This window comes from Malaclemys terrapin, chromosome 1 (assembly GCF_027887155.1).
Source record: "Malaclemys terrapin pileata isolate rMalTer1 chromosome 1, rMalTer1.hap1, whole genome shotgun sequence".
Lineage (NCBI taxonomy): Eukaryota > Metazoa > Chordata > Testudines > Emydidae > Malaclemys > Malaclemys terrapin.
Window position 1 is genome coordinate 38755967 of NC_071505.1, and position 26517 is coordinate 38782483.

Consider the following 26517-nt stretch of genomic DNA (forward strand, 5'->3'; position numbering starts at 1 on the left):
ATAAGAAAAATGACTGGATAGTATGTTGGAAATATTCTTCTCCATAATACCCTGCAAAAATATTTGCTACCATGGAATGCCATCCCTCTATTAAATATAAGGCACTTAAACATAATGACTGACATAAAGACCAGTTTGGATCGTAAAGCACAAATGACACATGGGCTTATTTCTTTTATAACTTGGTATGTATAAAATAAAACAGAAAATACCTTGAAGTTATCAACAATGATAGAGAGGCCAGGTTACTGATACAGAGCAATCTGGAAGACTCAGTAAGCTGGGCACAAGCAAATAACATGCGTTTTAATACAGCTACATGTAATGTACACATTTAGGAGAAAAGAATGTAGGCCACACTTAGAAGATGGAGGACTCTATTCTGGGAAGCAATGGCGCTGGAACTGGGAAAGGGAGCAGTGGGCAATGCCCCCCCCCACACACACACTTTTAAAAGTGGGAGGGCCATGCCCCCCACTTTTTAACAAAAAAACAAAAAAAACCCACCATGAGTTTGGTTCCCCAGAGGCGATCCATGCCTGCGCATAGTGGGCACAGTCAGGGCAGTGGCTTCAGCAGATGTTACGGAGCAGGCTCAGTCCATCTGAGCCTGCTTAGTACAAGCCAAGCACCAAATCTTTGCGGGCATGTGACCCTGCATCCTGCCCCGCACCTCTACAAAGTTTCCAGTGCCCTTACTGGGAAGTGGTGACTGAAAAAGATTTGGGGTCATGGTGGATAATCAGCTGAACATGAGCTCCCAGTGCAAAGCTGTGGCCAAAAGGGCTAATGCTATCTTTGGATGCATAAACAGAAGAATCTCAAGTAGGAGCACAGACGTTATTTTACCTCCTTCTTTGGCACTGGTGCAACCCTGCTGAAATACTGTGTCCAATTCTGGTATCCACAATTCAAGAAGGATGTTAATAAATTGGAGAGGGCTCAGAGAAGAGCCAAAAGAATGATTACAGGATTAGAACATGTGCCTTATAACGACAGACTCAGGGAGCTCAATCTATTTAACTTAAGAAAGAGACGGTTAAAGGGTGACTTCAATCTAGCAGACAAGGTATAACAAAATCCAATGGCTGGAAGTTGAAGCTAGACAAATTTAGACTGGAAATAAGGAGTAAATGTTTTACAATGAGGATAATTAACCACTGGGACAATTTACCAAGGGTTATGGTGGAGTCTCCATCACTGACAATTTTTAAAATCGAGATTGGTTTTAAATATATGCTCTAGTTCAAAAGGAATTATTTTGAGAAGTTCTATAGCTTTGATCACAATGGGCCCTTCTGGCCTTGGAATCTATGAAAAAACATTCTTCAATTATATTTTGATTGCTTCCAATGAAGTGGGTTCTATCCCACGAAAGCTTATGCCCAAATAAATTTGTTAGTCTCTAAGGTGCCACAAGGACTCCTCGTTGTCTTCACCAGTGTGTTACCCGAAATTGGGCCAGCTAGTAAGCTTAGGTAGGACTAATGACCCACCAGAGTTTGGCAGAAAGCAGCACATTTATTATACTGATAGCTAAGCTCAAAAGAAAGCGGGTGGGGCTACACTCACACTCGCATACTCACGCTCCCAGGACAGGCACAGCACTGGAGATGTCAGGATCTTTCAAGGTAAGTGTCCCAGAGCGCAGCGATGGATGGTGCGATGAAGGTAAGTCTTCCCGAGGCACGATGAAATGCAACACGGCAAACCACTGGCCAGGTGGTCTGGGCGAAGGGCCTTCACGGGAGGTACAATCTTGTGAGTGCATGAGTGCACTCCTGAGCACATGGCTCCTTCCCCTTTTATGGACCTCCTCCTCATGGCCTGCGACTAGAGATGACTTGGCCACATCTGGTTGGTTACACTCCACCTCGGGCAGTATCCATGCATTTGGTGTGTGATCACTGCCTAATCAGAGTCCCAGACACCTTGTCTACCTTGGAGCTCTTCTGATCTTCCAGCTGCTCAAGCAACCCATTCATCCCACAAGCATTCCAGGAGGGAGGGGGAGGGGGAAAGCCACTTCACAGGTATTCAAAGAGGGAGAGGAGACAAAAGGGGGGGGGGAGATGTAACAGACCTTTTGAACATACAGGTTATACAGAGCATACAGATCACTGCTGCTCCTACAACACAGTGCACTTGCTATTATTAGAGATGCAAGTTCTGTGGACAAGGAATGCTACTATGAGATACCACTGGAAAAGGTCTATGTCTATGGGAGACACTAGCAGTGATGCTCTCCTCCAGTGTCTCACTTTTACCAATCAGTTTTTAAGATGAGAGTTCTGGCATGGAATAGCACAATGAGGTGTGTACACCATCAACCCATAGTCACCTGAGTGATTGATTATTTTATCCTGTGTTCATTGGTTCCTTGTAAACTCAGTGAAAGCCCCTCCACCATCCCTTTAAAGACAAATCCAAAGTGGAGTGAATGGTATGGGGGAAAAAAAAATCAAACTCAGATTTTCTTGTTCAATATTAGTGTCTTGTGTAGCCCCACACCCCACCCCCTTCTCCTTCTCCGATAGAGCAGGAGAAGCTACTTTGAGGATAAAGTAGTAGTGTGACTTATCTTGAAAATCTGGAGTGCAAGGTAACAAAAAGAATAGCAATAAAATTCAATTGCTGTCAGGAATTGTTAGTAGCAGCTTGCAACACCATGTTTAAGAATATTTCCAGAAGAACAGATTCTGAAAGAAGGTCTATGGATAGAGAAGACAAGACAGTCAACACTAAGTTGTTTAAAGAATTGATTTGCTATCAGCCATTATAGATGAGATCAAAGATGTGGGATATTTTTCCAGTATCCATTGGCTCAACACCGGATGTGTCACATGTAGATCAGCTGACTGGCATCTTGCGTTATGTGCTACCCAGTAGACCAGTTGAGTGTTTCATAACCTTCATAAACATCACTAGCCACATCGGGGAGAAACTTGCCCTGTATCTACTTGATTTCCTCACCAAATGGGATTGACATCAGCCTTTGTTTTGGCCAAAGTGATGACAACGCAAGTAATATGAGTGGCAAATATTCAGGGACGCAGGCAAGGATAAAAGAGCGCAATGCTTTGGTTGATTACATACCATGTGCTGCACACTCACTCAACCTTGTTGGCCAGTCTGCCATGGATTGTTGTGTTGAAGCAGTTTCTTTTTTTTGGATTTGTCCAAGAATTGTATAATTTTTTCTCTGCATCAACCAGTCGTTGGATGATTCTCAGAGATTCACTACCAAAGGGATGCCCAGTGCTCAAATCACTCTCAGAGATGTGATGGAGTGCCAACGCTGAAGCTGTGAATGCAGTTTTTCTGGGATACCCCAACATCCTTGAAGTGCTAGAGAACAAAAATCAGCAACAAGAAAAGATGCGAAGATCATGAGTGATGCAATGCACACTTTGGAAACTGATATTTTGTCTGTGGTCTGGAATGATATACTTCAGCCATTCAGCAGATGCAGTCAAAGCTTGCAAAGCGTTGAAATTAATCTTTCCACTGCTGTAAACCTAATGTGGAGTCTTGGAACTGTTCTTCAACAAATGAAGGATAGTTCTGCTGAGTATGAAATTCAGGGGGCTGCAAGGACTGCTAACCATGAGTATAAGTCAGCCAAACGCCGCAAAAGACAGAAGACATGCAATGATGCAACTGCCCACTCATTCAGTGACAAGGAGACCTTCAGAGTTAATACCTTCATCACAATCATTGACAAACTGAAGAGTTCACTAGAACATCAGATCGAGGCTTACAAAAATATTGACAAAACCTTTAGTGTACAGAAATTTTTCGCCTAACATGTCAAGTTCTGAAGTCAGTGAAGGTGTCAGAAGTACCCGGACTATCTCCCAGTAGATTTTACTAAAGAATTTCTTCAATTTGTTGAATTCACATCACTCTCAGATATAGAGAGAAAAGATGACAAAGGCAAATCTATTTGGATGTAGCAAGTTATCACTGAATCCAATGTGAGAGAATGTTTCCCAATTGTTGAAACTGCAGTACAGCTGTATTTGTCACTAATGATCATTAACTGTAGTGGAGAATGTTCCTTCTCTCTTCTAACAAGGATCAAAAATGTCCTCCACTCCACCATGACTCAAGAGCATCCCAGTGCTTTGTCCCTCTTGAGCATTGAGAATGAAATTGTCAGGCATTGAATGACGATGACATCATTCATGTCTTTGCCACAGCTAAAGCTAGGGGAAAACAATTATTTGTTTGAAGAATGGAGTGTAGTGAGAGTAGGATAAATGTATTAACTTTACATAAATAAATAAATATGTAAATATGTATGTAGATAAATGTTTGATGACTTCATAATTTTTTGCAATATATAATTCATACTTAGGCACTTCCCTCCCATTAGCCTTAGGCCTCTCATAACTTTAATCCAGCCCTTTGTGGAGCCCACAGCAGGGTCACCTAGTGGTGTGTCCAGTCAGGAGCTGTTCTTTACTCCAGGGGTGTCTAGACAGTCTCAGCAGTCGCACTCTGGCAAGCAAGACGCAGGAGAGGAAACCCTTGGTAAGTGATTTTGCTTTGTGAAGTGCGGAGGTGTACTGAGAGCATAGAAATGTACAAGGTTGGCCATGTTACTATGTGTTCAACATTTCCCCATGCAGCTAAGCAGTATGGCGAAAGAGGATGTTGATGCACATGGAGATTTCATGGGAATCCTCCTGAAAAATCTCTAGGAAACTTTCCTGGAGGTACTCGGCAATCCTCTGCTGAAGGTTCCTTGGCAGAGCTGCTTTGTCCCTTTCCTGAGCCATTCTGCAATTACTTGCACAGGGACCAAAGCAGCACACAGGTAAGCAGCACATGGACTAGGGCATGTAGTAGATGCACCCTTGCTTCCCTACTTACCTTCAGGAGTGAGATAGCTGGTACAACCATGCACACATGTCGAAAAGGATGGAAAAATTTTAAATATTGTCCCTAGTCGACTGCACTGCATCCCTTTCATATTGCTTTTCTCCCCATATAAAATGCACCTCGCCCCTGGGTAAACTCACCATGCATGTGTGCATGTCAAGGGTCAGTGAAAAAGTAATTGGTATGTTATTAGAGGTGTATTTTATTATTCTTGAACCGCTCCTTACTGCTATCTAAGTTTCCTGTGTAAGGCATTAAGGGGTACATTAGATCTCCAGGATCACTACGGGCATTTCAACATCCCTTACTGTAATCTTCTGGTCTGGAAAGAAAGCCCCCACTTGCAGCTTTCTGTACAGGCTGGTGTTCCTGAAGATACGTGTGTCATGCACCTTTCTGGACTACCCGGCATTAATGTCAGTAAAACGCCTGCAGTGATCCACAAGCACTTGCAACACCATGGAGAAGAAGTACCCCTTCCTATTGATGTACTCCATCGCAAGGTGGTCCAGTGCCAAAATTGGAATATGCATGCCATCTATTGCTCCTCAACAGTTAGGGAAACCCATTTCTGCAAAGCCATCCACTATTTCTCGCACTTTGCCAAGAGTCTTGGTCCTTCACAACAGGATGCAATTAATGGCCCTGATACTTGCGTTAACACAGCCCCAACAGTTGACTTCCCGACTCCAAAGTGATTTGCAACCGACCTGTAGCAGTCTGGTGTTATCCAGCTTCCACATTGCAATTGCCATGTGTTTCTCCACCAAGAGGACAGCTCTCATTTGAGTGTCCCTGCACTGCAGGACTGGGGTGAGCTCAGCACACAGTTCCAGGAAGGTGGCTTTCCTCATCCGAAAGTTATGCAGTCACTGCTCGTCATCCCAGACCTGCACAATGATGCAATTCCACCACTCAGTGCTAGTTTTCCAAGTCCAAAAATGATGTTCCACCATGTTCAGCTGTTCTGTGAATGCCAAAAGTAATCGAATGTTACTCCTATCGATGTCAGACAGCCCTGCATGCAACTATGAATCGCACTGAGTTCAGAACTTCACGATTAACTGTACTGCCATTCACAATGTGCTACTGCCTGCTAGCAGAGCATCGAAGAGCAGTGTGGCATCCATTCTTTCAAGGTGTCGCGGTGCACAACTCAGCGCGGCAGCCCCTCCTGCTGGTCTCTCAGGGAATTAGCTCGTCCAGCGTCCAGAGCACCCTCTGCAGGCCGGTGTTCTGCTGCCGCTGGCCTCCGTGTCCCTCCCAGGAACCGGTGCCCCTTGTCTTTGGGGTGCAGCCTGCTGGCAATATCCCTATAGTCTCAGGGTCTCCCCACCCAGGGGAACCCCCAACCCTCTATACCGACCTTGCCTCAGTCATGGGCTACTGCCAGTCACCATCTAGCCCCCGCTCACTGGGACAGACTGCAGTGTAAAAGCCACTCATCATAGGCAAGGGGGGTTTGGACCTGCTGCCTCTGCCTACCCGGGGGCTGCCCCCTGCAACTTCAGTACCTAATTGGCCTTCTACTAGGCCGCAGCCTGGGGGGTTTCCAGGCCGGAGCTCCCCAGCTCCCTTGGCCTTTCCCCAGCCCTGCTCCACTCCAGGTACCTTCTCTCAGCTCCCTGCAGCCAGGTCCCTCCCGCTCAAAGCTAGAGAGAGTCTGTCTCTGGCTTCTGGCCCCAGCCCTCTTATAGGGCCAATGGTGGCCTGACTGGGGCGTGGCCCAGCTGCAGCTGCTTCCCCAATCAGCTAAGTAGCTGCTTTCTCCCAGCCAGTCCTCCCAGGGCTGCTTTAAGCCCTTCAGGGCAGGAATGGGGTAATCACCCCGCTACACAAGGGATGTTGAAAAGTTCCACAAACCAAAGACAGAAGCACATGGAATGCTGGGATGGAAAGCAATGCATCACGGGACACTGAGCCCAGACCCATGATGCGCTGTGATCCATTCTGCCTTCCCGCAAGACCTCGCGCCAAGTGGAGAGCTGAACTGTGGGATAGCTACCCACAGTAGATTGCTCTCACTGTCGATGCTATTGCCCCAAGTGTAGATGCACTATGCCAACCGAGGAAGACAGTGTGAACATGCAACAACAATTTTCTGTTAGCGCTTTTTGATCGTCAAAAAAACTCTGCCAGCGTAGACATGGCCTTAGTCACTAGGGGATAATGTATCTCAGTGAAAGCCCATTTGGATGGGGGGAGTTGTCACCGCACCCTGTTTAGCTGGTGATGCAATGCAAAGCTCAATTATTTAGCTCTGCGCAATACTAGGATTTTCAATGGGAAACTATCAGAGGCAAATGCAAACAATCAAAACCACTTAGAAGTAAGAAACAAACAAGACAGTGGTTCGCCCTGTCTGTGAGTAGAAGTTTGTTTTCAGTGTGACACAGAGGACGGAGAAGCACTATGGATCCATTCACTGAGGGAACCCCTTTATGGAGAGGGGGTGTTTCCATGAACATTTAGATCCACTTTCTTGGGAAACTGGTCAGCTTTGCAACAGTTTGAATTTGCGGGGGCGGGGGGGGACCTACTTTATTAAAGAGAAAAGGTAACCATTAATAAGAATAGACCCAGGTTTGCATTTTGGATTGAAACCATTTGTTTCCATCACTTTCTCTCATTTCTAGCAAAAACACGAGGAGTCCTTGTGGCACCTTAGAGACTAACAAATTTATGCCCAAATAAATTTGTTAGTCTCTAAAGTGCCACAAGGACTCCTCATTGTTTTTGCTGATGCAGACTAACATGGCTACCACTCTGTAACCTCTCATTTCTAGTTAAATCTTTACCCGTTCTTAAATAAACTTATTTTTGTTTTATTGTAAGTGCTCACAAGTGCTATGTGGTTTACAGGAGCGGTGGTTTAACGTACATTGCTCCTTTGGGGGCAGCAGATCTGGGATTTCTTCGAGTAGCCAGTGTTAAGGGCTGGATATCTCACACACACACACACACACACACATATATATATATAGAGAGAGAGAGAGAGAGAGAGAGAGGGGAATGATTCAAAGGGACTTGGGTGCATCTGTAGTTAACTTGTAAGGAGAAGACTGGGCTGGCATAGCCCAGAGGTGAGTGCCTAAGTGGCTGACAGGCTGGTGGTATTAGATGAGCTGACACCCAACCAGGCACAGGCAAGTCTCCCTCACACTGGAGGCAGGGGATAACAAGGTGACTCACAATTTTGGGTGCCCCAAGAACCATCACAGCCATTCTCTTTAAAATACAATGTTTGCTAGTTTGGGAATCCAGAGGTATCAGAGTCGATTTGACAGACCTAATTGGGCAGCACTTCCATTAGCATGAGCCAACAGAGAGTTTAATTTACATTTTTGTATTTATTTTTATTTAGTACCATCAAGCTGCCTGCAATTATTTATTTAATTATTTTTAAAGATAAAGCTAAAATTAAGGTAAATTACATCAAGATTAAAAAAATTGAGTAGATTCTCTCTCCTGAATTTTACCATTTGTGGCTACATAGTTTCAACATGTTCCTTAGCTTAAGTAACTGTTACAAAGAACGTTGGAGCCTACCTTTAATTATTATGGTTTATCTATCAGCATCCATCAGCATGTATGTACTGAACATTTGTATATAGCATTATAGATGTACGTAGTGCTTTATGTAGTAAAAATATGGGGGTAAAATTCTGGCTGCACTGAAGTCAATGGCAAAACTCCCACTGACTTCAATGAACCCAAGCTTCCACCCATGGTTCCTGCCCTAGCTTACAATTTAAGGGACTGATTCTGCAAATGCTTACTACTGAGCAGCATAGTACCATGAACAGTCTCAGTGGGTGCTCTAGAGAGTGCTTTCAAGTTCAGATCATAGATTAGAGAAAACATTATATGACACAAGAAGATTCCAGGAGAATGAGGAGGGAGAAACATGCAGAATAAAGATTACTTATTTTCACAAGACACATTCTGTTAATTCTTTTTAAAATTGTTATAGTATTCATTTAGAAGACATGAGAGAGAAAAATCACGGCCTATTTAAAGGATGTAAAAAGTTGAAATGTTGGGACGTTGGGTGGGTTTCAGAATCTGAGTCACAACTTCAAGATGTTGTCTATACCGAGCCCCATTTGCCCAAGTCTGTCAGCCCTGGCTGGGAGGCTTGCTCCAACATACTGTTGTAGACATACCTAGTGAGGTCCCTGTTCAGGAAAACATCCCTAATTGAGGAAAGCACTTAGCATATGTTTAACTATAAGTATGTGCTTAGGTCCCATTTTAACATGCTTAAGTGCCTACCTGTATCAGGGCACATAAGGAAGCAAGGGATACCTGCGGCCAAAGACAGACTAACATCTAAATTTGGCCCAACTGATGAAAAAATAGCCTCAAATCTGCAGATATGTTTCCATGGCAATTGTGGGACAGATCAGTTGAATTCTTCAATGCTCTCATAATCCATTACTGCCTGTGGTGAAGGAGGGTGAGGGAACCAGGACTGCTCTCTGAAACTGCAAATTCGTTTTTCCTGAAGAGATTTGTGCTTCAGCATGCCTCTCTTGTTTTATAGGTAGGAATCCTTCTGAGCATACCTAGGCTGTGATGTTATTACAATATGAGTGTATATTCCATTTATCAGAAATAGTTGCAAACTTCACTGAGGGTGCAGACATCTTTGGGCCCAATTCCTTATAATCCCTAAAAACGACCACACAGTAGGGAAAACTTTAAAAGTTTGTGCAGTTTCTAGCAGTATTCTCCATTACATCTCTCACAAATGGCTACTATCTGTCTGAGAACATTTCTAAAATATCTGTAGCCATATATGCATATTTCTGATCAAATACAACTTTCAAACAGTTGATGAAATACAGTGTACCACAAAAACTTACATGCTTTTTTTTTTTTTTTTTGGCATGCAAAAGTGGCAATATGAATAGCACAAGCAGGGCTGGCCGGCTCCAGTGTTTTTGCCACCCCAAGCGGTGGGGGAGTAGGAGGGGGAGCCACGATTTGCGGCAGAGCTGCCGCCGCTTCATTCTTCAGTGGCAATTCGGCGGCAGGTCCTTCCCTCTGAGAGGGACTGAGGGACCCGCTGCCGAATTGCCACCGAAGAGCAGGAGATGCCGCCCCTTTCTGTTGGCCACCCCAAGCATCTGCTTGCTGCGCTGGTGCCAGGCCTGAGCACAAGATTGAAGGGATTGGGAACTTGCCAGCTGAATTCTGCTTTCCCTGCAGTCTACACCTACAAAGAGGGCTGTTCATTAAGTTTAACTACCTCTTTGGGTACTTAATGAAACCCTGTTTTGAAACAGTTTTATTTCTACTACTATTCAAAGAAGAGTGAATTAAGCCCTAAGGGCAGGTCTACACTTAAAATGCTGCTGCTGCAGCACAGCTGCACCACTATAGTGCTTCAGTGAAGATGCTACTCCACTGACAGGAGAGCTGCTCCAGTCGGTTTAGTTAATCCACCTCCTCAAGAGGCAGTAGCTATGGCAACAGGAGAAGCTCTCCCGTCAACATAACACTGTCTACACCAGGGATTAGTCGATATAACTGTATCGCTCAGGGATGTAGATTTTTCATACCCCTGAGTGATGTAGTTTATACATTTACATCAGTATGTGTAGACTTGGCCTAAGTCTACTCTGGATAAAAGTATCTAATTGTATGTCAAGTGTTAGCTATTAACACTGACACCTTGGTTCCAATGTTCGACTTCACTGGCGTGCCAGAACCAATCTGAGAGCTTGTCAAGGCTGCTTCCCCACTTTGAACTTTAGGGTACAAATGTGGGGGCCTGCATGAAAACTTCTAAGCTTAACTACCAGCTTAGATCTGGTCCGCTGCCAACATCCCAAAGCTAGTTCCTTTCCCTGGGTAGCCTTGAGAGACCTTCACCAATTCCCTGGTGAATACAGATCCAAACCCCTTGGATTTTAAAACAAGGAGAAATTAACCATCCCCCTCCTTTCTCCCACCAACTCCTGGTGGATCAAGATCCAACTCCCTTGGATCTAAAAACAAGGAAAAATCAATCAGGTTCTTAAAAAGAAGGCTTTTAATTAAAGAAAAAGGTAAAAATCCTCTGTAAAATCAGGATGGAAAAATAACTTTACAGGGTAATCAAACTTAAAGAGCTTAGAGGACCCCCCTCTAGCCTTAGGTTCAAAGTACAGCAAACAGAGATAAACCCTCTAGCAAAAGGTACATTTACAAGTTGACAAAACAAAGATAAACTAACACGCCTTGCCTGGCTGTTTACTTACAAGTTTGAAATATGAGAGACTTGTTCAGAAAGATTTGGAGAACCTGGATTGATGTCTGGTCCCTCTCAGTCCCAAGAGCGAACGACTTCCCAAACAAAGAGCACAAACAAAAGCCTTCCCCCCACCAAGATTTGAAAGTATCTTGTCCCCTTATTGGTCCTTTAGGTCAGATGCCAGCCAGGTTACCTGAGCTTCTTAACCCTTTTCAGGGAAAAGGATTTTGGAGTCTCTGGCCAGGAGGGATTTTATAGTACTGTACACAGGACAGCTGTTACCCTTCCCTTTATAGTTATGACAGAGCTACAAACCCTTAGCTCTCTTGGAGTGCTGTTGCCCTATGACTTCACAAAGCAGGCTGGGGAGCAGCTCTATCTTGGCTGCCTCTCCAAACTCTACTCCTCCTCCTTTCTTGCACTCTCCTACCGTGACTAGAGTCATTGATATACTGACTCTGCCTTGCATTATGGCTTGATGAACAATGAACACTGTTTTTTATATTTTATTTAATATGAACTAATAAAATTATAATCAAATGAAAAAAAGTTATACCACCATCATTTCAGCACTGTAGAATTACTATAGGATTTCTGATGTAGATTTTGTTATATCCTCTGTTATTTTTGTCTGATAGGGAGTTTTTGTTTCCAAGATTGTCCATACTTCTGTTTCTAGTGAACTTTGTGTTTTACATATATATTTGAAGATGGTCTGGATAAATTTCAAGCCAGATTTGTTCATCAAATTTCATTGTTTGCCAACCATGTTATCAGTATGGCACGATGTTGCAGTATGATCTGCGTGGGTGAACCCTTGCACCCCTGCAGAGCCCCAGTGACTCTAACAGGACTCCACACACACAAGAATCCACCCACATCAGACTGCAGGACTCAAGGATGTAAATTACATTTTTAAAAGTATCTGAACAGATAAAACAACGTAACTGGATAAAGACTTCAGTGGCTTCTTTGAGCAGATATATAATCCCTTTTTTGAATGTCAAATTATGCTTTTTTGCAATATGCTGATTGTCTTCTGTATACTAGATTTTAACTGTAAGAGCAACCCCACTTTTCTTTATTCCCCACTATTATTTATTCTTTATTAAAGTGGCAGGTCTTTAATGTTGGCTGTGTAGAAATACCCCTAGACTAATAAATACTTTATTACAAGCACTGATTCTGTTTGAATTATACTGATATGTTTTAGAACAAATATATATTCTGTGTTTCAATATGGTTTCATTTACTGAAGCAGTCTTATCTGAGGAATGATTCCACAAGGGGTAGATCAGGGGTTCTCAAACTGCGGGTTGGGACCCCTCAGGGTTATTACATAGGGGATTGTGAGCGCTCAGCCTCCACCACAAACCCTGCTTTGCCTCCAGCATTTATAATGGTGTTAAATATAAATTAAAAATACTTTTTTATATATGGGGGAGGGGTCACACTCAGAGGCTTGCTATGTGAAAGGGGTTACTGGTACAAAAGTTTGAGAACCACTAGTGTATATAAAGGAAAGTTTTCTGAAGTTAGATGCAGCGTATCACCTGCAGTCTCAGATCTTGCTTACGTTAATACATAATGTAGGGCACATTTCATGTTGTAAGTGCCTCATAGTGTAGGTGTTATGCATGGGCAAAACAGTGAAGCTGAGTGACTTTGGCACTCTTACTGCAAATGTAAGAACATTCTTATATTATAGGAGTTATCCCTGCTGTGGAGTGTGCATTAATTGCAGATCACACAGTTTATTTCCTGCAGGGTTAGTTTCATTTTGGGCATATTTATATCTCACATCACATCATTTATCTCTCACATCACAGGGTCTCTGCATTCATATAGTGTTCTAAGTACACCCCCATCCTTTTTCCTCTTTAAACTACCTTGCCACCAGGCCTGTCCTGCAGCCACCTTTCTTCCTGAATGGGTCTCTCTTCAGTGGCTGTCCATTCCACTCCACCAAAGAAAAGGATCACTGCTGATGGATAGAGAACTCCCTTCTCACTCCACCACATAATCCTGACAGGCTGAGCACTCTGCCCTTTTAAGAGTCCCCACATAATTCCATCCCCCCATTTTATAAAAGAATGAATAACTAACAGGGCACACCCTGTGCCCCTCTAGTTCAGGTTTTCTCCCTCTCTTCTTCAGGCTGGTGCTCGTTATTTATGATCAAGTCCCCTTCCCCAGTTTCTAACTATATACAGGCTTTTTACAACAGCTTGGCCTACCACAAGCCTGGCCAGCAACAGACTAGGAGACTCCCACCTCCCTCTGAGCCTGACCTTTGCCTCCTGCTCTCACTTCCTCACAGCCTTATAGCTCCTGCTAATGAAGCTGGCAGGTGTAGTCAGTTACCAGGCAAGCATCAGGCTATCTACCCAGCCCCAATCCAATCCCCCTTATTGCAGCTGGAGTAGCAGGAGCTGATTAAGGCCTCTTTAACAGCACCCAGCCACAATAACCAAGAAGAAAAAGTAACAGAACAATCAGAAGAAAACTTCCTTACCCAGTCATAGATTCCTGAGAGCTGAAGGAGATGATGATCCTTGTAAAATAAAAGCACATCAGGACTCATGTGACTACTGGATGCTGACTTGTGTGGTGAGGAAGTAACACTCCAACAACATGACCAAGAGATGATGTCAACATGCCTACAGACTCTAAAGTCAGGCTTGAATAGCTCCATTCTTTTCTCTGAGAGGTCTCAGAAAGTAATATTTGCTTTCTCATCTGCCCTGAGGGCTCTTTTCTGTGATGTACTGCAGGGTTCTATTCTGTCACTCATCCTGTTCAGTGTGTATATAGGGCCAGTAGGGCAGATAGAAAGAAGGTGTGGGTTGCAGTGACATCAGTATGGTGATGACCCTCAACTCTACATCTCTGTTTGACTGGATCAAGTTTGTGCAATTGATTTACTTTCCTAGTGTCTAGCCAAGCTTGGGGCTTGGATGATAGCTAGTTAGCTGAAGGTTGGTCCAGAAAGGAAAATTGGTAGGTTGTCAAAAACCAACAAAGGAAGTGACAGAAGTGATATGTCACTGCACTGAAAATTTTCCAGCCTTTTGTTACTGAAGTTCATGACTTGGGGATTCTGTTAGATCCTTGGCTATTCTGAATACACAGACAGCAGAGATAGCCAAGAATGCTTTTTTCCATCTGTTCTTTGGCAAAAAAAAGCTATGAATGTGTCTTTTGAATGTGATCTCTCACACTCGTATGCCTTTGTCACTTCCAGCCTACATTACTGCATTGCACTCTTCTGGAGTCTACACCTGATGTAGGTGAAATTTTAGCTGATGCCAAAAGTGGCTGCCCAATTACATAGCAGTATTCCTTGCAGGGAGTCTATGCTCCAAAAACTGCAGACTTTCATTACACTTCCTGTTGCAATCCAAGATGCATGTTTTGATCTATAACTTCCTTCCTACTTTGGGTTTTATGTATCTTAGAAACTGCCACTCTTCCCATGTTTTAACTGGCAGTTGAGATCAGCCAAGATGTTTGAGCTGACAGTCCCAAGATTTGTTCAGCTGGGGACAGGGAGTTTCTCAGCAAAGGGCACTTTACTCTGGAACAAATTCCTCCCTTGATCTGACATAACCTGAAATTATTTGCATTCGGGACATGTTGGAAAGCTTATTATTCAGGCATTTCGGGTAGATGAATGGGTGGACAGGGGAACATCAGTTTAGGTGGGATGGGGGCTATTTTAGCTTTGACACTGCCTCAGGATGAATTATTTTGTAAAATGCATTTTAAATTGTTCATGGATTTAGAGTTTGCTGATAGGCACACTGTATAAGACTAAACAAACAGCCCTACAATAGAAGCAGTTTGCAAAACAGAGTTCCGTTTGTTTAATATTATCTATCTAAAAACTGGAGGGCTGTAGCTTTCTCAGAAAAATATATGGCGATTGTGAGCTGATTTGGTGTCTAATACACAACTGAATTCTCTCCAAAAGTCAGGAAAAAGTAAAATATTTCTTATATTATAAAACATACATTGCTTTTTGGACCTGGGAATATACTAGAGAATGATCAGTGAATCAAACAATGAATAGGAGAACAGTATAGAGTTTCTTCTAAATAAATAAAAGACTGTCTAGGAAGGAGTACGGCAGAAAGGGATCTAGGGGTTATAGTGGACCACAAGCTAAATATGAGTCAACAGTGTGATGCTGTTACAAAAAAAGCAAACATGATTCTGGGATGCATTAACAGGTGTGTTGTGAGCAAGACACGAGAAGTCATTCTTCCGCTCTACTCTGCTCTGGTTAGGCCTCAGCTGGAGTATTGTGTCCAGTTCTGGGCGCCGCATTTTAAAAAAGATGTGGAGAAACTGGAAAGGGTCCAAAGAAGAGCAACAAGAATGATTAAAGGTCTTGAGAACATGACCTATGAAGGAAGGCTGAAAGAATTGGGTTTGTTTAGTTTGGAAAAGAGAAGACTGAGAGGGGACATGATAGCAGTTTTCAGGTATATAAAAGGGTGTCATAAGGAGGAGGGAGAGAACTTGTTCACCTTAGCCTCTAAGGATAGAACCAGAAACAATGGGTTTAAACTGCAGCAAGGGAGGTCTAGATTGGACATTAGGAAAAAGTTCCTAACTGTCAGGGTGGTTAAACACTGGAACAAATTGCCAAGGGAGGTTGTGGAATCTCCGTCTCTGGAGATATTTAAGAGTAGGTTAGATAAATGTCTATTAGGGATGGTCTAGGCAGTATTTGGTCCTGCCATGCGGGCAGGGGACTGGACTCGATGACCTCTCGAGGTCCCTTCCAGTCCTATAATCTATGAATCTATGGATCTATGAAATATTGAATCTGAATCTCCAAATGCAGTGTTCCAAGGAAGAGAAAACATCTGTAGCACATGAACCAATTCAAAACTTTTAAATATTATAGGTCACTTATCAAGGAGTTCAGACCAAAAATATGTTCTGAATTTATATTTGGAAGGGTTGGGTTAAGGATGTCCTCTAGATTTTATCAATAGGATATTTAAAAAACATTTCACTCCATTGCTGAGAAATTAAAATAAAGTATTTTGACAATAGACTCTGTTTTTGAGCATCATAAAATCCCCCCTCAATATTCTGTACTCCTACTGGTGGCTTTGCAACAGCCATTAACTAACAAATATCCTCAGAAGGACACCAAGATGGATATAATATCTGTCACTATACAAATTGTTATTAAATGAAAACAGGCATGTTAATGCCAGCTCCATTCAGTGTGCAAAACAAAAACCAAAATAATTTGTCAAATGGAAGTAACAAAGGCCCTGATCTTGCAAGTACTTGCACATATTTAACTTTATGCTCCATTGATCTCAGTGCAATTATTCGTGGGTGGAGAGGTAAGCTGTAGCAGTGCCTGCTCCCGGCCCCTTCACAAACTCAGTCAGAGACTGCTCCAAAGTAAATGCACCAGTGCTCTTTTATTGTTCGTGTCTGTCCCCATCCCTTCTATTTACCTATCTTACAGACCAATACCCTAGGAGACCGCTAGCGTCTCCTGCCAGCAGGACTCTAGAGCTCCTTGCTCCTCCCTTTCCTGTCTCTTCCCTTCTGCTTCCTCCCAGCCAGCTTTATATAGCAGGCTGGCCTCTCAGGCCCGCAGCTGCATCCCCTCAGGTGATTAGAGCATGGCCTCCCCAGCCAGTCCTAACTAATCCCCCTTTTAAGCGGAGCTGGACTAACAGGGGCCTGGGTTAGATATCCTAGCCAGCACCCTGTTACATAAGCAAACACGTGTTTGCAGGATCAGGTCCGAAGTTGGTACATTAAAATATTTGTATCCTTCTGGGTATTACAAACAACTTTTTCTTTTCCGTTCAGCTTTAAACCTATAATGTAGAGAGTTTTAAAGGTCACAATTATAGATTTAAAGTCAAGCTCAAAAGAAAAAAAAAACTGCTAAAAAATCCTCCGATTGGTAAACAGCCTGTTTTTCTGTATGGGCTGATACCTTGACCTCCACAATATCCTCCATCAGCTTATACCCAGAACTTTTCAAATTATAGGTAAACTCGAAAGATTAAAAAAAGATGGACACTACTGCTACTAGCTTAAGTGGTTCGTTTTGTAATTCGGATACAAATGGAACAGAATCTCCCAAGTTCTCACTTCTCTGCTCCACAAACACAACAACCCTCACACACAAAACCTCTGTGGTCTCACATCACTTCTCCACATGAATTCAGCAGTAGAGGGCTGAAGTGAAGTCTCTCATTACCAAGACTTTGTTGCCTTCAAAAAATCTTCTATAGCAGTGGTTCTCAAACTTTTTTTTCCGCAGACCACTTGAAAATTGCTGAGAGTCTCGGTGGACCACTTAATGATCTTTTCAAATGTTGTTTGTACTGTTAGCTAACTATTGTAAAGCGCTTTGAATAAAAGTGCTATATAAAAAAACCCTTAATAATAAATAACGCTTTTTTGTTCTACAAATAAAAGCACACAACTCATATTTAAATATCAGTGGTCTTACCTTTCTAATGCAATGGATGTGCCCTCTCTCCCCTGCCGCAGCAGCCCCCAAGCTGGGGCTGGGAAGGAGGGCCATCTCCCCAGCAGCCACAGCCCTGGAGCTGAGGAAATTCGCCTCTCTGTGGCCACTGCAGCTCTGCACATCCCAAATTCCTCCCCACCCACTCTTCTCACCCCACTGCCCCCTCCTACCAACCCCCACTTCCCCCCACCTCACCTTACAAGTGCATCTTCTCCAGGGTCCAGGCACCTAATTTGTGGAGCCATGCCTGCACGGCTCCACTAATTAGGAGGGTGGCTCTTCATTCTTTTGTGTGCGGCCGCCCAGGTGTGCACCTTAGAGGGAACTATCTGCGGACCACCTGAATGGAACTCGCAGACCATGGTTTGAGAACCTCTGTTCTATAGTACATTTAATAGTGTACTGTTATTTCAAAGCCACCAACATGCACAAAGATCTAGAGTACATAAAAGAAGATGGTATCCCTGCATCCAGAGATTTATGATGTGGGGCTGTGTCTTGAAAATGCTTAAACATCTACTGATATGAGCAGCTCCACCTGTGATGACATTCTAGTTAAATTCAGTAAGACAACTCACATATTTGCAGGATTGTTCCCTAGGTGACTGATCCTACAACTCTTACTCATGTGAGCAGTCCCACTGAAGGCAATAGGAATGCTCCACTAAGGATTACTCATGTGAGTAAGGCATTCTGGAATATTGATAGTAGTTGCTTCCAAATGTGCTAATGCACTGTTGTGACATAGTAGTGGATAGAGTAAGCATACCACAATGAAAGTTCAAAGAATTATTGCAAGGATTTTTGACATAATACATCATACCCTAAGACATATTCTTCTATCATTCTGAATATGCCATCAAGTGAAATGATTACAGCTGAAAACAGTCATATATATATTCAACATAACGTAAGATCTTTCATTTTACTAGCTACTTGACATATTCCATCACAATGGCTTCACAAATGAAAAAAATTATTGCAATACTTCTATAGCATATTGTCAATAGACAAATACTTTCCATAAGAATTCCATATTAAATGCTTAACTACTGCATAAGACACTTTCTAAGAAAAAACATTATACATAGTAGAAAATTGGATATAATTTTAACTCTGATGGCATTCCAGAATCTATAAATCATTTACATCTTGAGGGTGAAAAAAGCAAATTGAAGAAGACTGTGTACTAGCAGATTAATCCAATATTGCAGCAGTGTCCCGAGCATAAAATGCAGCAGCAGCACTGTTAACCTTGGCATGCAGTGCTGATAGATTGCCTATTATATACTGCCTACTCTAGAGGTCATTGGCTAGGTGCTATTAAAACCTAAGATAGATAAGACAAATATTAGTAATATTCACCTCTGTCCTGTTCCAACATCATCTTATTTTGGAAACCAGCACTGCAACTCTATTCATTTTTTATAACAATTGTATTTATAGTAGAACCAGGAAAGGACTACCCACTATATCTTTCCCATTAATGTCTTTTGGAACTTGTTCTTAAATAACTGCAGCTAAGGTACTTTGAGCCCCCTTACTTTATAGCCTATTCCACTGACTAACTGCTGATACCAGGAGAAGTTCATTCAAATGCAGGAAGGCCTCTCAAAATACTCATTGTCACTTCAGCTCTGTGGCAGGGATGTCCAAAGAAGAGGGAATTGTTGGGGCACAGTGGCGGTGGGTCCAGTGCATGTTTCTGCAGAGGAACCATTGGGGTGGCTTGGAGTAGGGGGCCTCTGGATCCATACATGTTTATATTCAGTGGCTGGGAAACCTCAGAGGGACCGTGTTGCAGGTCCAGCTATCCCTGGCTGGGAAGAGTGGTTGATTTCTAGCCCCCTCAATCCCCACTAATTCTCAGCACAGATACCACTTACTCAGGCTTTGTTCTAGGAAGCTTGGGATGAACTCTTCCTTAATATCTAGCCTAAACTTTTCCTCCCACAGCTCCAAGTCATCGCTCCTTGATTTCCCTTCTGAGACCTTAAATTACTTGTTTCCTTCATATATGGTGATTCTTAAGCCTTTTATGGATTGAGATCACATCCCCAGAGTCTGCTCTCTTCTAGAGTCTTTAATTATCAAGTAAGCACATGGAAGAGTTCAAGATTACTATCCCCAAGGGCATATACAGCACAAAGACAGCAGCTGAAAAACGCTAGCCAAGTGAAGGACAGATTACTTTGAGAAATTGGGGGAAAAAATCACCGAGCTCTGATGGACACATGGTAAATGCAGGAGTCCATCATCTCATAAGTGTTCAGTCAGAGTGCTTGTGAATGTTCCAAATGTAGTAAAAAGGCCTACATGATGTACAAACATTAACTGAACAGCACTTTGAACATATAAAATGCTAGCTGCTAATGGCAGAACACAATTACTTTAGGGGTGCAGTGAGTGAAATGAATTGACCATAAATTATAAAAGGAGGCTTAAGGCTAAAATGCCTGAGGGACAGACGCTAGTGGGTTTGTAAGTCTAAAGTACAGTCTGCTTCATCTAGACAGGGAACCAAGGTGTTTCACAGATTAGTTTTAAAACTGAACTCAGACAGTGTTGGTGCTGTGTTCTAAGTGTCAATGCCATCATTTTAAATGACAAGGATTGGCTATTCCAAGCCATTAGCCTCCCTTACCCCCCACTCTCCCTCCTGCACAAGCTCTTGCTCTTTTCAAGCAACCTGCTCCTCTCAGATTAAAAGCATGGTCTGATCTCCCACATCCTCAAATGTTTTGCCAGTTGACCCACCCTCCCTCTCCTTCTAATGTCTCCATCTCCTCCCTTCCTTCCCTCTAAACCCATGGAACATGCCATTTGTAGCCATTACGCTGATCCTCCATCTTGGGCCCCTTCCAGTCTGGCTTCAACCCCTTCACTCTATCAACCTTTCTCTCATCCAAGTCTCTATAACTTCTTCCTGGCTACATTTAAGGCCCTGGCCTTCACCTGTTCTCCTTGACCTTTCTGCCACTTTAGGTACTGTTGATCATGCTCCCCTTGAAACCTTTGCCACTGTCCTTTCCTGGTTCTCCTATTACCTCTCCAATCACTCTTTCAACATCTCTTTTGTGGTTCCTCCCCTCCCAGCAGGAGCCCCACAGGGCTCTGTCCTAGACCTAGACCCTCTCTTTAGGGGATATCTTCAATTAACGTCTGTATCTCAATGACTCACAAATTAACCTTTCCACTACTGACCTGTCTTCCCTTCCTACATCTAATCCTACAACTTAGCCTCTCTCTCTGTGAGAACTTTTTCTGGTATTCCAGCCCTCAACTTGAATTTAACATAGTTAAAACTGAATCTGAGATTTCCTCTGAACCCCTTTCCACTGCTCACTATTCTCTCCCACTGTTGACAATATTACTATCCTTCCTGTCCATCTGACATGTACTCTGGGAGTCATTTTTGACTCCTCCCTCACCTCCCATCTTGATTACTGCAGCCTCATCCTCTTCCACTTCCCTGACACATACTTTCCTCCAATCCACAGCAAACACAGCTGTTACAATCACCTTCCTCTTACACTACATTGATGTATCACCTCCTACCTTCTCATTTTCTTTGAATCACCCTCTGGTTTCCCTCTTCCACTGACTACATCCAATTCAAGCTTTTCCTTTTAGGTAAAATTTTCAAGAAGCACCTAAATGACATTTTCAAAAGTGACTTAGGGCTTGTTTACACTTGAAACACTATAGTGGTGCCAGTGTGCATGGCAGCTGCACCACTGTAGCGCTTCAGTGTAGACACACACTATAGCAACGGGAAGGGTTCTCCCATTAGTCCAGATAATCCACCTCCCCAAGAGGCAGTAGCGAGGTCGATGTAATGCTGTCTACACAGGCGCCAACTTTCCTTGGCGCCGGTGGGTGCTTGCATCTCCAGCTCCGCCCTGACTCCGTCCCCTCCCTGCCCCTATTGGATCCATCCCCAAATCCCCGCCTCGGCCCCTTCCCCAGGCGCGCCATGTTCCTCCTCCTCCCCCCTCGCAGCACTTGCCGCACGAAACAGCTATTTTGCGGCGCAAGCGCTGGGAGGGAGGGGGGAGAAGCAGGACTTGGCGGCGCACTCAGGGGCAGAGGCGGAGGTGAGCTAGGGCCCAGGGGACAGGTCAGGGAGCAGGTGCTTGTGGGTGCTCCAGCCCCGGAGCACCCACGGAGTTGTCGCCTATGGCTGTCTATACTGGGGGTTAGTCAGCTTAACTACATCACTCAGGCATGTAGATTTTTCACACTCCTGAGCGACGTAGCTAGGTCAAATTAACTTCTGAGTGTAGACCTGACCTCAGGCATTTAGGAGCCTAAATCTCATTGAAAATCAGTAGGACTAAGGCTCTTAAGTTTCTTAGGCATTTTTGAAAACGCTACCCTAAAGGCTTGTCTACACTTACATTTTATAGCGCTCTAACTTGCTGGCTCAGGGGTGTGAAAAATCACGTCTCTGACCGCAGCAAGTTTCAGCGCTTTAAAGCGCTAGTGTGGACAGGCTCCGAGCGCTGGGAACCGTGCTCCCATTGCTCGGAGCTGTTCTCCTCATGGAGGTGGACTACCAGGAGCGCTGCTCGCGAGCGACCACACTCACACTTCAAAGCGCTGCTGCGACAGCACTTTGAAGTTTCTAGTGTAGACGTAACCTTAATCTTCATGCCTCTTCACAATTCTACCTCTCCCTAGATACTCATCTCTTATCACTTTCCCCCATCCCGTATGTCCACCAATAATGCCAGCCTTGACTGCTGCTCCTCACAAAACCATTTTACTCTCTTCCAAATCACCCCGAGTTAATCCTCAAAGCTACTCACATATCCCTCCACTCCAACAAGCCTTCCATCGCTGGAGACAGGCATATTCACAGCATAAGTTACAATGTATATATGGGTATATTTATTGATTTGTTTATATTACAGTAATGCCCCAAATGTGCTAGGCTTTGCATAGACACACAGAAAAATCCTATCCCTCCTAGCTTACAATCTTCAGGATAGCCACAAACAACGGAGTGGCCACAAAGGAGGGAAAGACAAGTGTTACAAATGTATGATCATGCAGACAGTTGAAGTTATAGTCACTTTTTGATGGCTCCTCTCTGATGGTACATACACACACCCCTATCATCAGATTTTGTATGCTGACCCACTGATGGCTTTGCTCTTTTTATCAGAACTTTTGGTAATATATGGCTAAAAATCTCTGTTACAGCTAAATTACTGATGATATTGGGCAACAGCATATCTACCTTGGCAAATTATGGGCATAGTGGAGGCAGGGGGGCAGTGGATCAGGCTGTGTGCATGGTGGTGTGTACGCATTTTGTTGTGCAAGCTGCAGACTTGAGGGGATATGCTAATGACTAAACTCACATTTTCATGCTTCATGTGTTTCAGGAGGCGCAGTTCCCGGTAGGCTCGTTTGGCAAAGAGTTCGGACTGAAATGGGCGGTACAGTTTCTTGATAGCCACTTTGGTGCTATTTCTTCCATCGATAGCTGAGCTTTAAGAGAACAAGAATAGAGTTTGTGAGTGAGGATTGGAGTGATGCTGCAAGTCCTGCCACCCAAGATGCAGTGAACAATAGGTTAGAGGACTCCTGGTGTGTGGCTGTGCTCTGCCATGTGACAGAGGCAAAGTCACATAACCTCTGGGCTGGTCTACACTGGGGGGGCGGGGAAGGAATTCGATGTAACATACGCAACTTCAGCTATGGTAATAGCGTAGCTGAAGTTGACGTATCTTATTTCGACTTACCTCAGGTCCTCACGGCGCGGGATCGACGGCCGTGGCTCTCCCGTCAACTCCGCTACCGCTGCTCGCCCTGGTGGAGTTCTGAAGTCGATGGGAGCACGTTCAGGGATCGATATATCACGATATATCGATCCCCAAAAGATCGATTACTACCCGCCAATTCGGCAGGTAGTTTGGATGTACCCTCTCTGTGCCTTTGTTTATCCTGCTGTAAAGTGAGGATAATAACGCCCTAAGTACTACCTCATCAGGGTATTGAGAATCTAGCATGCTCCCAGACCCTTTGATGAAAAGAAGCTAGTATTAGAAAACTGTAAATGGGAACATTTAGGCAGGAAAAAGAGAGATGTCTTAATTCCACTATATTTTATTAGACTACGAAAGAATTTTTGGTAAAAGGTAGAAAGAGGGGAAATTAAAAATTGGCTACAAAATAGACCATTTCCCTTAGCCAAGTCAGATGAGCCACAGCAGAGGTCTATAAACTAATGGATGGCACGGAGGTCAATCAGCTCTCATACTGTAATAAACAGTGGAATATTTTTATGAAGTAGAAATGCAAAAGGATAATAGGGAAATGCAGTTTTACAGGACCCTGTAACTGTGGAACTCACTGCCACAGGACACCACAGAGGGCAAGACTTTAGAGTGGTTGGGAAAGCACTTGGGCATTTCTATGGATGGGAAGTTACCGTAGACAGGAGAAGAAAAACGGAAGGGACAGAAACCCTTGCTGGCACTTGAAGAAGAGCTCCCCGTAGAGGCAGATTATTGTAGAACTGTCCGCTCTGGGCTTTTCTTGCAACTTCGTAGCAGCAAGCCCCCCGGCTAGCTGGGCAAATGGGCGTGGAGTCCCGGGCAGAACAGGAAACGGGGCGGGACGCACCTGGCCTGGGAAGAGCCAGTACCTTCCCCCCACGCAGGAGCGGGCCGGGCCGGGCCGAGCCGATGTCACAAACTGCTGCCCGTCCGCATTGGCTGCAATTACACCGGCACCGAGGAGAGCGCGGGCCGGGCCGGGGCAGCCAAAACACAAAGTTGGAAGGAATTAAAGCGAAAGTGGCCGCGGAACCGGCGGGTGTCCCCGCGAGCCAGGGAGCCGAGCCGCCTCCCCAGGGACCTGCCTGCCGCGCCAGGGCGAGCAAAGTCCCTGGCTGTGAAGGGGGCCGCCAGCCCGGCTCCCGCGGCCGGGGTGCGCAGGCAGTGGGCAGCCCTCGTCTAGTCGGGGCGCCCCGCCCGGCCAGGGGGTGTCTTGGGGAGGGGAGACCCACCCTCTTCCCCCCGCCTCACTTACCAGACAGCGCCGTAGGCTCCGGAGCCCACCGGCTGCAGGTCCCGGTAGCGCTCCCGCACCTCCCATAAGGTTTTCGTGATTTCCTGCCGGTAAAAGCCTTTCTTGGCGGAGGACATGGTGACTCAGCCCCCTGTCGGCGCCTTCCAACAAAGAGCCCTGAGGAGCAGAGAGAGGGGAGCTGCGGCGGCTGGGCTGCTGCGAGGGGCTGGGCTTGGAAGCGCTCCCGGGGTGTGTGTGTGTGTGTGTCCCTCTCTTAGCGGAGATTGAATGTGGCTCCTGCTTTCTCTATGCCCCCCCCGCATACCCTCTCAGAGGAGAGGAGGTCCTGCTGGAGCCACTGTGAATGAACCCCTTTCCCCCCCCTCCCCCATCTGGGGGCTGCCTGCTTTGTGACAGATAAATAACTCTCCTGTGTGTGGCTGGTGGCAAGGCTGGGCCCAGGGGCTAGGGAGGAGCTGCTCGGCTTTCTCAAACCAACTAGAAACTGGCCTTTTTGTTTGAGATCACGTGGTGAGATATCCCTACACTCACACACCCCTCCCCTTCCAAAAAGCCACTTCTAGCCTGTTTGTGTGAAATCTGCTGTATTTGAAGGCAACCTTCTAGATATGTGAGATTCCCTCCCTGAAAAGTTCTTTTAAAAGAAAAGTGTTTGTGTGTGGGGAGGGGATATTTGAATCACACACTCTTATTTAACAACAAAGAGTCTGGTGGCACCTTAAAGACTAACAGATTTATTTGGGCATAAGCTTTCGTGAGTAAAAATCTCACTTCTTCGGATGCATGGCTATGCATCCGAAGAAGTGAGGTTTTTACTCACGAAAGCTTATGCCCAAATAAATCTGTTAGTCTTTAAGGTGCCACCAGACTCTTTGTTGTTTTTGTAGATACAGACTAACACGGCTACCCCCTGATACTTGACACTCTTATTTAAATAGATTGTGTTTGGACATGCAAGCAACAAGACAAGGAAGAAGGCAAGGTTTGCACTCTGCATTACAGACAAGGTCCCTACCAAGAGGGGTTTAGGCACCAGCCAGTCCTGCAAACTGTGACCTCCTGACTAATCCATTTAGTTTCCTGTATGGAGCCCATGGGTTTGTCCCAGTGAGCAGTTTGATCCTAGATAAACATTGCACAGACATAAGTAGAGGAGAGTAACCAAAAGCAAGTTGGATTTCCAGAAAATTTGGTATATATTTTAGTTCTATAACTTTTGTAACTTCCGTAACTTGGCTGATGACAAAGGCTAACAAAAAGAGACTGGAAGCTGCCCACTACCATCTTCTGCCAGTTCTTACTTGACTTTTCTCACTTTCTCTTTCCTCCGGCAGGTAACCAATTCAATGCTTTCTTAGCATGTCTCCCATCTTCCATACGGTGTCATGTCTCAACCACCAGTGTCTTCTTTCTTTGCTGATATTTTCTAGCATGTCTTGCTCTGTCAGCTCCCTTACTCTCTCATTTGTTATTTTGTCTTCCCATAAAATGTGTAGTGTCTTCCTTCGCCATCTATGGTGGGCAGCTTCCAGTCTCTTTGTTAGGCAATTGTCATTGGCCAAGTCTCTGCTCCATACAGTACCATGCTTAGTATAACTGTATGGTATAATCTGACCCTTAGTTTGGTGCAGAGATCTGTCAGGCCAGATGTTGTTCATCCTTCCAAAAGTGGTGTTTGCTTTTCCTAATCTCATATTAATATCTTTATCACAACCACCTTCAAATGTCATCACACTCCCCAGATAGCAGAACTCTTCTACCTGTTCAATTTCTTTTCCAGCAGTGTACATCTTTGTATCTGTTGTACAGTTTCCTACCTTCA

At 44.4% G+C, this 26517-nt stretch overlaps 1 protein-coding gene across 2 annotated transcripts in view; it reads right to left on the reverse strand.

Annotated features, from left to right (window-relative positions):
- Positions 1 to 25032, reverse strand: part of MAPK12 (mitogen-activated protein kinase 12) — a 77338-nt gene extending 52306 nt beyond the window's left edge. Inside the window, exons 1-2 of one of the 2 annotated variants that reach the window (XM_054022610.1) lie at positions 24696 to 25029; positions 23021 to 23150 (exon numbers count right to left, since the gene is read on the reverse strand). In XM_054022610.1, the coding sequence (XP_053878585.1) occupies positions 23021 to 23150; positions 24696 to 24811 (246 nt within the window). In that variant the 5' untranslated portion in view covers positions 24812 to 25029. Of the gene's footprint in view, positions 1 to 23020; positions 23151 to 24695 lie in introns of both variants that reach the window. The other variant, XM_054022619.1, reaches the window with a different exon arrangement.
- Positions 25033 to 26517: the final 1485 nt, after the last annotated feature.